The following is a 10,394-nucleotide window of genomic DNA, read 5'->3' as shown; positions in this document are numbered from 1 at the left end:
TCCTGGAGCATGAAACCACGAGTTCCAATCAACTTTATCAAGAACTTCTACCTACAAAGTAAGACAAGTTCTTACTCAATTTTAAATTTTACTTTAGGAGAAAAGCATATCCTATGAAAACTAGGTTCATTTTTTTTAATATGCCTCCAATTAACATGGAGAATCCTATATTACTTCAAAACAAAATATTCCTTTCTAGAAAAATATTTCCCTTCTAGAAAAAACAAACAAACAAAAAACCCACCAAAAAGCATCATAATGCAAACCTATCTTCATAAGATTCCAGACTACATCATATCAAGATCCTGAGATAAAGAAAAGAAAGATAAAAAACTAGTCCTTAAAGAAGGTAATTTCTGAGCTATCCCATAGCTTCACACAGTGAAAAGGTTTCAAGCAAGTAAGTTTTAAATACTACCCAACCTTATCCTTGAAGTAGGAGTACAAGAACTTCTTCCAGTCCTCGGATGCTATGCTTTTATAAGCAAACTGCTGAATGTAAGCCTTCAGGAAGCCCATGAAGACATCTAACAGTTACAAAACAAATGTTTCAGTGTTTGAAATTAAAATGGGAAATGTAATATATAAAGCCTGGCTAACACTTACCTGGTCCTCCAAGAAGTTGTTCAAGGTAAAAAAGCAAAGCAAAGCCTTTCTCATATGGAACAAATGAATAGGCATCATCAGGATCTACTTCCTTCAGATTAGGGATGAGGTTAGTTACAGGATTTTTATCTCCAAGAGTATTTATCTGTGACAAAGACACACAAAAATATGTTAAACTAGGAAAACTACCACTCCTGCAAATCACTACTAATTCTATCTGTAAAGGTGAGGCTATCTTAGTTTTGGATGGATTACATGTCGAAGCATTCTTTCTCATTCTTTTTCCTGAAGTTCTGAATCTGCGCAAACCACAGGTTTACTAAACTTTTCTTCTCATTTTATCAGTGTCTGACTGCGTATCAAATACAGTATCAATTATCCTGTGCTTCAGCAGTCTCAAAGCAGTTAATTACTTCATGTCTATCATAACCACAAGCACCTAATTAACTATCGATATTTATTCCTTTATTAACAAACTATTTAAATTACTTGATTTAAATTGGTGATATAAAGAATAAAATACAATGAGGAAATATTCATAGTAAACCAGGTAAACAGCATTAACCAAACTGAATGAGAGGGCTGCAAATATCACACAGTGGAAATCTGAAAACTAAAGTTTAACTATGCTACCTAAACACAAAACTAAACAACCTTACCAGACAGTAACAGTTTAGGAATATGCTCAACTGTAACACTGAAATAAAGAAATCAGCTACCTGCATAAAGCATTGGAAATTCTGATGGTCATGCTTGCAGATAATTTTGACAATCTTTCAGCTGCTTACCAGCACGCTAACAGGTAATACTGCGATTTAGCCATACCCAGACCAACCAAGAGAGTCTGTAAAGGTATTCATCCTTACAGAACAGCTTAAAACAGTTCAAAAAGATTTATCTGGGTATTTACCGTATTCTGCAGTTCCCTCCAACCTCCCAGTGCCTTAAATTGCCTGAACTGTTCACCAAACAACCGACCACCAATCCTGCGTTCCAGGTACACAGTATGTCCCTCATTTAGCCTGGAATAAATTGATAAAGTCAGCACTGGTAGGATAGCAAAATGAACTTAGTTGGTCTCCTTGCAGATTAACTTTAAAATGTGATTTGCACTGCAGTGAACATCACACCTACCAAAAATGCTCCCATGTTTGGTTTGTTACCAAGTTTCCCGTCCAGCTGTGAGAGATTTCATGAGCAATAACCTACAACACAGAAAACGATGGCAGATCTACCATTTAGACTCCTCTGGAAAATGAACATCAATCCCAACAGAAAGGAAAAAATCCTAGTGGAATCTCATTTACTGCACTATATTCCCAAAACCATTTAGCACTCACAGCATTGTCAACTTATCCACAAACATTTTATTTAGAGCACTAACACTATCCTACCAAACCTTTTCCAGAAATAATTTTGAATGTCCAGCCTGCAAGTCATAAGGCCACACTGATCAACAAAAATAATTTCTCTGGTAGCACAGTGCAGATACTTGTTTATGAAATCGTATTTCAGAATACTGAATCCATGCCAAGGGACAGACTAGTACTACTTCCCCATCTAAGCAACTTCTGCAGTGTTGGGATGTTCTGAAACATCAAACAGGAAGAAAACAGTCACCTGTAGAAGGATAATGATGCACAATAAATTAAAAAGAATCCATGTCAAATATTTCAGTATTCTTTGGGTAAGACTATCATAATTTTTTTAGTAGTCTATCAGTCTAGTAGAAAGAGATTTGAGATAAAACAGCATCCAGAGTACTCAACTTTCCAGAAAAAATAGGATTTACTCAAATAGTACTCATGACTTCCACCTAAGAAGAAAACTGTACACAGTGTGAGTTCTAGTGAATAGACAGGCATATAGAGAAAGAAGTTCCCTACAAACAATTTTGATAAGATCAATTCAGCTGTGGTTTATAAACGTATCTATAAAGAAGATTGGAAAATGGTTACTGGAGCAGCTGACTTCAATCAGCCCCCTATGCATACAGGCACCCATGTTATTTTCATCTGTTCATTACACAAAGTAGATATGCCTTTCAGTTTTTTAGAGTTTACACAGAACTAAAACGCACTTTGTAAGACTTCTTGAGTTACTGCCTTAAATTTTAATTCCCTCAATGAAAAAAAGACCAAGTTTTCAGGTATTCATCACAAAGGAAGTTAAGATAAAACAAGTTACATTCTACTTGAAGACATGAACCTATTTTGCACTTACATTTGATAGAGACCGATCACCTGCCTGAAAAAAAAAAAAGAGACAAGGCAGTTGTCAGTTTAAGTAAACCTCAAAACACACCACTTAATGGAGTTTTGCGTATGATCCCAGCCCCAAGAGGGGCAGGAACATTTACAGTTCTTTCTAATCCGATTTTTGGGTTGACAGCCATCACTTGATGGATAAACAAGCCCTAAGGAAAAGCTAACTTTTATCAGTTACACTTACCAATAGTGTTGGAGTTACAAAAGTAAGACAAGGATTCTCCATACCACCATAAGGAAAAGAAGGTGGCAAGACTAACAAATCATACTGTCCCCATACATAGGGTCCTGCTAAATCTTCTGCCGTTTTCAGCATAGCTTCAGTCTGAAACAAGAATTCACATTAGTTTCTAATACGAGTTCTGACTACAAACACTGAGAGAGTAGTATCCCATACTTAATTCTCTTTCACATCCCACATACAAAATGAGTACAAGACTGTATCAGTATTTACTTTTGGTAGTAGTTTGGGTTACAACAGAACAGCATTTTGAAGGGTGGGCGGTAGAGAAAGGAGATCTACAGATTAACAAATCACTGAATTACATTCTATTCCTTTTCCAATACTATGTGAAACAGCTTACAAAACTTTTTTTGTTGTTGTTCATTACCCACCTCAGCAAATTCATATGCAGATTTATCCACTAGCTCTTTTTCAGCCCACACAAGTGTCCTTGGCCCAATCTTTCTGTTGAAAGTAAAAATGCCACTAAGACCCTACAAAATGGAAATCATTCTGTGGAAAACTGTGCTCATGAGTAACCCGAGTTGCTGAAGAAACTCATTAGAGAGGCCTCGGTTCTTTTTCCTCTCCACTGCTAAAGTAAAGCTTTAGAAAACAAAACTACACATATCTACCGTTTGGGACAAATAAGTAGGAAACACATTTACAGATGTTAAAATGCCATAAAGCTCTAATATAAAAGCATTATTGAAGGCTAGATTAACATATCCTTTTGCAGATAAGCAATGAGGCTATAGCTATCATTTTCTGCCTTTTGTACGTGAATAGGCTTATCTCTTACCTGAGGAAAAAAAATACTACTCCCTGAGCTAGAAAAAGCCCTTAGTGGTTCCAATAAATTCCAAATACCAATTCATGGTATTTCTTTAACTGACAGCAAAATTATACTCTACAGAAAACATGATGCAAGAGCGAATACACATACATGCAGTTTGATACAAATAAACAGGTTCATGGAGCCTCTAAGACCTTTCAAAGCTAAAAATAAGACAAAGAAACAAAAAAGAGAACTCTAAAGATTGATAACAATTATCCATATTTATACTTTGTGCAGAGTCACTCACCTGCTTTCTAAAGCTCCAACCACTAAAGCAATCAAGTAGCAAGGTATGGGAACCTAGTAGAGAACATGAGGAAAAAAAGAAGAATATTATTTGTAATGTGAACAATCAACACCAGTGATTGAAAGAATAAAGAAGTGTGCACATTTCCTACACAGTTTCGTGACTTAAGTTATAATCAAGGCATTGGTTTTTATTGCCAAATTATATTCCTTTATCTACAAGTACTACTTGTTTCACAGATGTTTCATGTGAAGGCCACAAAATTATAAGCATCACCTTTGCTTGAAAAAATATTTGCATTAAAAAAATGCCACTGGTTTGGTTACTGTTCAAAAGAAAGCCAGTTTTCCATATTCATTCCAGTCACATTAAATTTTATGGAAGAAGTTAAGAGATACTGCTCAGAAAAAGTGCAGCTGTATCACACAGAAAGAGACAGGAAGAGCTCTAATGAATTTAAATAAATAAGAATATTTATTACCACAAAAGATTTAGCAAAAGAAAACAAAATAAATATACATTTGATTTCCATGTTTGGAATTAAAATAAATCCTAAAAATTTGTTATTTTAATGAAAAAATTTCCAAAGCCACAGTATCATTATAGAGAAATACTTTCTCGGTGCTCTGGAAACACCTGTAAAAGTTCCATTTTATCTGACTAAACAATGTTACGTAAGACTTTAAATCATATTAATTTGGAGACAACAGTTAAAAAAATTTTATTCCACCATTATACCTAAACAATTCCAATATAATTTATTAAAATGCCTCTATGATTACGTGTGTTCTTTTTTTACATATTAACCCACAGAATATATTGCTGAAAACACTTAAGTCCATTGACTTGTGTTACAGACAAGTTATTAAGACTGTCAATATATCCTTACATTTTGATGCTAATTTGCACTAGGCCAAGAAAAGTAAATATACTGGCTCCACAGAGAAGGCAGGTCAGTGCATATTGAAGAGCTCACAGGTAAGGCAACAATTTTTTTCTCTCTCTCTCCTCTCGCCTCTCTCAGGTTTCATGTAGCAGCAAAATCAATCCAACAGCTGATGCAGTTCAGAGTAGGTTCCCCTTCTCTCCTCAGTCACGCAATCCCATCCCTCCTTGCACTCAGTTTAGTTCCTCAGCAACCCAGAATAGCTTACTAAAACAATTTCTTTTTTAAACTTGTTTTAATTTTATCTGCTTGTTTAGCAAAAGTAACAAGGCTCACCAAGAGATACCATAAACAACAGACCTGTAACCCAAAAAGCTGTGAGAACAAAAATGCCAGAAGAGTAAATTGAGACTGCCACTTTCAGAGCAGTGGAATCATTAAATAGCTGCATCGCTTAATAAAACTTCATCCTGAGAACAGTGATCTTTCATTAACTAGTGATACTCTCCATAAAAGCCAAAGCTTTCATCTTTAAAAAAAGAAACCAACCCCGTTGTCAGAATTTGCCTAACTTCAAGTTAAAAACTGGTTTGGATACTCAGCTTCACTGTTAAAATCTTTATAAGCTTTAAAAGCTTAAAATTTGCAGGATCTGTTTTCCAAAACTCACTCCCATGTTATTCAAGGCCACGCATTATTTCCCAAGAATCAGTGCAGACAGAAAGGGCTTTGAGAGTACTAGCTTTAAGTATACTAAACGTCTTCAAAACTCAAATTTGGCTCAAATGCCAAAACAATCAGTAAACATCACCAGCACCTAGTGGTTGACTTTTCAGAGTTGGAGACTTATCAATGACATCAGAACCATATCTGAAGCAATTGTGAACTGCATGAGTTAGGAATAAGACCTAAGGCATCTGTTTACCGCCTGAAGCACTTACGTTCTGACTGAAATGATATATCTTCCGACTGCTGTCCTCTGGGTCAGGCATCTCTCCATCGCGATTAGCACTCATAAGAGCCACCAGCTCTTTAGGAACAGATATCTGAAAGGTTACCCGACTATGAGGAACTCGAACTCAGTTGGCACGCAGGATTATACAATATGCTAGAGGCAGTGATAGAAAAAAGAGTAGCCCACATCTGTTCTGTTAAGTCCTCTCTGCCAAGTAGAATACAAGGCATATAGAAAATTTCAACTTAAGGATGGCAATATTTAATAAACCAGAAGGATTACCTCTGATAGAAGTTAAAAGTTTCACCTTCTTCAGACTACTCAATTATGTCACATTGAACACCTTGCTTTTTTGCTTCCTTAAAACAATAGATCAGACTATTTATGCCAGACTGCAAAGATCCCCTAACTATGTACCAGAATACATTACTTAAGGCATATATGAGAGTAATTTCAAATATTTTTACTCCACAACACTCTTTGTTGTCTTACTGACAGCTTTTCTTGATTTAAGATTCTTAAATCAAGAATAATTTAGGAGTAGAATAATTTCTTTCCTACTACAGCACTTTAACATTTTTTTATTATTATTATTATTTTGGAAGTAAAGATACACATTAATGTAAAAACAGGTGGTATATATTAAAAAACTGGTAAAGCTAGAGAAGTGCCACAGGGAACATAACCAGTTTTTGGCTCTTACATTAAGCTAAAACTCAATACTCTGCTTTTATTTTAGGCCACATAACAGCAGCTTAAAAACAAAACAAAACATCATCACTCATTGTAGAAATCTTTAGCCATCTTACAGATTTAGAAATCTTTACCTCTGCATAGTAGGTTAGTTTTACAGAAGGTGTGTCTTGGCATGGAAAGATGGCTCTACAGTGGGTAGCCTGGAAAGGGAAAAAGAAAAAAAAAAAAAAGCTGAAACATAACAATCTTTCTTAAGCAAATAGATCAAACTAATATATTACATTGGAAATCTTTACAGTTCCTCCAGAGAATTACTTATCTATAAACCTATACTTCCTATCACTTAGAGCAGCCTTCATAGTTAAGGCTTTTCTAAAAAAAATAATGGTAGTAAGACAGATCAAAAGCCACATATGTTGATTGCTAAGGACTGCATGTTGTTTCATCAAGGTAAAGCAGTTCTGGAATTATTAAATTGCAAACACATAATAAAATCTCAGCAATGTCCTGACAGTGTTTTCATTTAGGACCTTGGACTCACACAATTCAAGTTATGGGCTACTGTACTTTCCCCTACCTGCCTTCCTCTCCAAGTCTTTGGAAACCAGAGGGAATTACAGTGATATGTACACAAGTTTAAAAAAAAAAGAAAAAAAAAAAAAGTATTCCACTCAACCTGACACTGGCTGAAGAGAAATGGGTGTTTTTTTCCAGAAGTTTGCTCTGGAGAAAACCACTGGAGAGCTGAAGACTTCGGAGAGCTTTCAAAAGAGATTTCAACAATTGCTTCTTGTCCCCTGTGTAATAAAGAATATAGTCAGACTGTTTTGACACAATTCCTGATCGCTACTGAAATTCCTCTACAAAGATTTCTGGAAAACAGGCCTGCAGTGCTGTCTCAAAAACATTAAAAATAAGAACAAGCAGCATATTAAAAACAACTTTTCCCTTTAATTTATGATAGCAAAATCTAGCTGGTCCCAAGACACTTCTGTTGTTGTTATTACTAACCAGAAATTGTTCCTCTGCTCTCTTCAAGGACTTTTTCTGTTAACTACTTGGATCAGCCACATACATAAAGTTTTGTAACAGATATCTAACACTGAACATGTAAGTATACGAAAATCACTGCAATAAGCAGACTAAAAAGTGTGTGAAGTCTATATAAGAACATACATGCTTTAAAATATAGGATTTGTGTATTCTGTAAATAAAACATTCAGATTTTGCAGTTGATGTTATGTTCTGCAAGTATGATACTTAGGTAGAAAAAAAACACTGAAAATAGTAATTACCGGAAAACCCTATTAAGAGTAAGGTTAACAAGAAAAAAAAATTTCAAATTTTATTCAGGGTCTCAGAACTAGTGTAAAGTAAAAACTAACAGCTCTTGCCAGACAGGTACCAGCTTGCCAACAAAAGAACACACAAACCTGACACATTCATACTCTTGTTTTTTAAAAAACATATAGTATCATATTATATATACTATAAGAAGTACTTGCTTCTGTTACTGGAAAGTTCCAGGTTATACACGCAAGTCTGTAATTAACAATCCAACCATAAATCAGAACAAACTTCAGCTACTCAAAGGAGTTGGGACACTAAGCAAGCTGAGCAGGTATACATATCCAGTTTACAACCAGTATTACAAAGTACATATTTGACAAGAAAAGAGAAAATAATTTGTATTACCATAAGGCACATTGCTTACTGAACAGTCACACTGTCAGTTCTAACGTCTACCCTTTCCTATCACTGTTTTATTGCATGAGGGACATGCAATCTTACACAAGATTACAAATTCTTAGAATCATGACTCCTAACTCCTTCTTTGTAGCTTTTCTTCTTACAAGGAAATCTAGTGACAAAAAAAAAAGCTGGAAGTCAAACAAGAGAAACAGGCCTATGTTCCTGCTGTGGCCTGTTTAAGTACTTCAGTTGTTCTGTAACAGATCCCCAGAGGGGACAGCTGTTGTATGATATTCCTTTCTCTTCTTGTAGAGGTAATCACCAGTTTTGAAAAAAAACCAATAAGAAGCAGCTTAATATAGTGTTTTATTTGGATAAGGGAACCTCCTTATAGAAGCACAGCTTTCACCTTTGGCACTTGAGATAACATGGAATTACAACATACAAAGCAAACTGTCAAAAAACGTATTGTAATTTTGCAACAACTTTTTAATTCATGCAACTTAAAGAAGTAGATTATGGTAGTTCATTCTCTACCACGCTGCCAAGAACGAAGTTCCAGTTTTTAGGGACTTGGGCTTAGCACAGTCAAACTTTTATTATTTGAAAACGTGGTTCTGTCTAATAATAGTGATAACCTGCAGTGCTTCAGAAATGCAGGATCAGTCCTTGTATAAAAGAAAGGAAAACATCGCGTGTAACTGTAGCAATTCTGAATGCGACAAAATTCAGGCAGCCGAAGCAGAAAGCATATTACTGATGAGAAGCAAGCAATTTTGTACACGATATAAGACTGGGAACAGGTACAAAGACTCCCAAAATTTTGGCCATCTAATGAAAGCCAAATATTAAATCCATCTACAAGATCATACCAAATAAAAGCAATATCCTAGCGCATAAGTCCCTTTGCAAGCTTTACAGATGAACATACGCGCACACCAGCAGCTCATACAGTGCATTTCGAAAACCACCTAAAGGACCAGGCAAAAGTGTGTACCTTCTTAGCTCAAAAGGAAGTGCGATTTCCAGGGGGGTCCCCTTGAAACTGTGCTTTTCTCCAAAACCAAACGTGGCATCCTGTCCATTTACGGTCACTTTAAACACCTGCACATCTTTTGTATCCAAGACCTGCAATGAAGCAAGTTACGTACTTGTTAAAGCAACGCAGCACTCATCAAATTCCTGTCACTCACCAATCTCTCTGAAAGAAAAAGTATTCACTAAGAAGACCTGAAAAAAAATGAGTAACTATGTTGAGTACTGGGAACCAGCATTTTAATACAGGACTGAGCTTAACAAAATTGGAGGGCGAAGAGGAATAAAACCAACTTCTGACCTTGAAAGTGGAAACAGAAGTTTACCAAGTAAATTAAAAAGGTAAAAGACTTCACATGGCTACTACGAAATGAGGAGAATGAGATAGAAAAGACCCTGCCGAGGCTTCAATTCTGGAACTAGCCACTATGAATCCAGACTTTCGTGCAACATAAGGTGAATTAAATAATGCAGCACTCCCATGTGCAGCATCAGTGAAGTTTTACTCTTTATTACTGGATGCAATTTTTTCTCCTACAAAATACGTGCCAATCACTAAAGTATTTTATGGAGTCAGCATGAAAAAAGCCCACAAACGCCGAACTTCACTGCACATGCAAAGCCAATCTAAACAGGTTTATCGCTAAGCGAGAAAGCAGCTGGCATAACGAAACACTCGCATGAAAAAGCCGTAAGCGTAGTTTTCCAGTGGTTTATTCGCATCTTTTCGGCCACGGGCTCTTCGCCATTTTAACGGGAAAATACGTATTTCTATCCTTCCCTTACAGAACGCGCCCGCTCTAGGGGATACAAGGGGGAAACCCCGGCCGCCGAGGGGCAGTCAGACGATGTCAAGCCTGCGGTAACGATCACACCGGGGTAGCAGTTGAGCCCGACCAGCGCAGAGGCTCCAGCCGAGCAGGCGGCCGGGGCGGAGGAGCCCGACCAG

At 36.4% G+C, this 10,394-nt stretch overlaps 1 protein-coding gene across 1 annotated transcript in view; it reads right to left on the bottom strand.

Annotated features, from left to right (window-relative positions):
* The window catches only part of LTA4H (leukotriene A4 hydrolase), a gene marked incomplete at its 5' end in the record, with an annotated part of 13,781 nt that extends 4,234 nt beyond the window's left edge, over positions 1-9,547 (bottom strand). Inside the window, 13 exons of the mRNA XM_010139866.1 lie at positions 1-51; positions 424-527; positions 607-751; positions 1,517-1,628; positions 1,741-1,811; positions 2,830-2,853; positions 3,058-3,198; positions 3,489-3,561; positions 4,182-4,234; positions 6,009-6,113; positions 6,850-6,918; positions 7,395-7,515; positions 9,408-9,547. Of these exons, the coding sequence (XP_010138168.1) occupies positions 1-51; positions 424-527; positions 607-751; positions 1,517-1,628; positions 1,741-1,811; positions 2,830-2,853; positions 3,058-3,198; positions 3,489-3,561; positions 4,182-4,234; positions 6,009-6,113; positions 6,850-6,918; positions 7,395-7,515; positions 9,408-9,547 (1,209 nt within the window). The remainder of the gene's footprint in view (positions 52-423; positions 528-606; positions 752-1,516; positions 1,629-1,740; positions 1,812-2,829; positions 2,854-3,057; positions 3,199-3,488; positions 3,562-4,181; positions 4,235-6,008; positions 6,114-6,849; positions 6,919-7,394; positions 7,516-9,407) is intronic.
* Positions 9,548-10,394: the final 847 nt, after the last annotated feature.

The sequence above is a fragment of the Buceros rhinoceros genome, unplaced genomic scaffold (assembly GCF_000710305.1).
Source record: "Buceros rhinoceros silvestris isolate BGI_N320 unplaced genomic scaffold, ASM71030v1 scaffold23367, whole genome shotgun sequence".
In the NCBI taxonomy this organism is placed as follows: domain Eukaryota; kingdom Metazoa; phylum Chordata; class Aves; order Bucerotiformes; family Bucerotidae; genus Buceros; species Buceros rhinoceros.
Note: the sequence above shows the minus strand (reverse complement) of the source record. Positions and strands in the feature narration are given on the sequence as shown.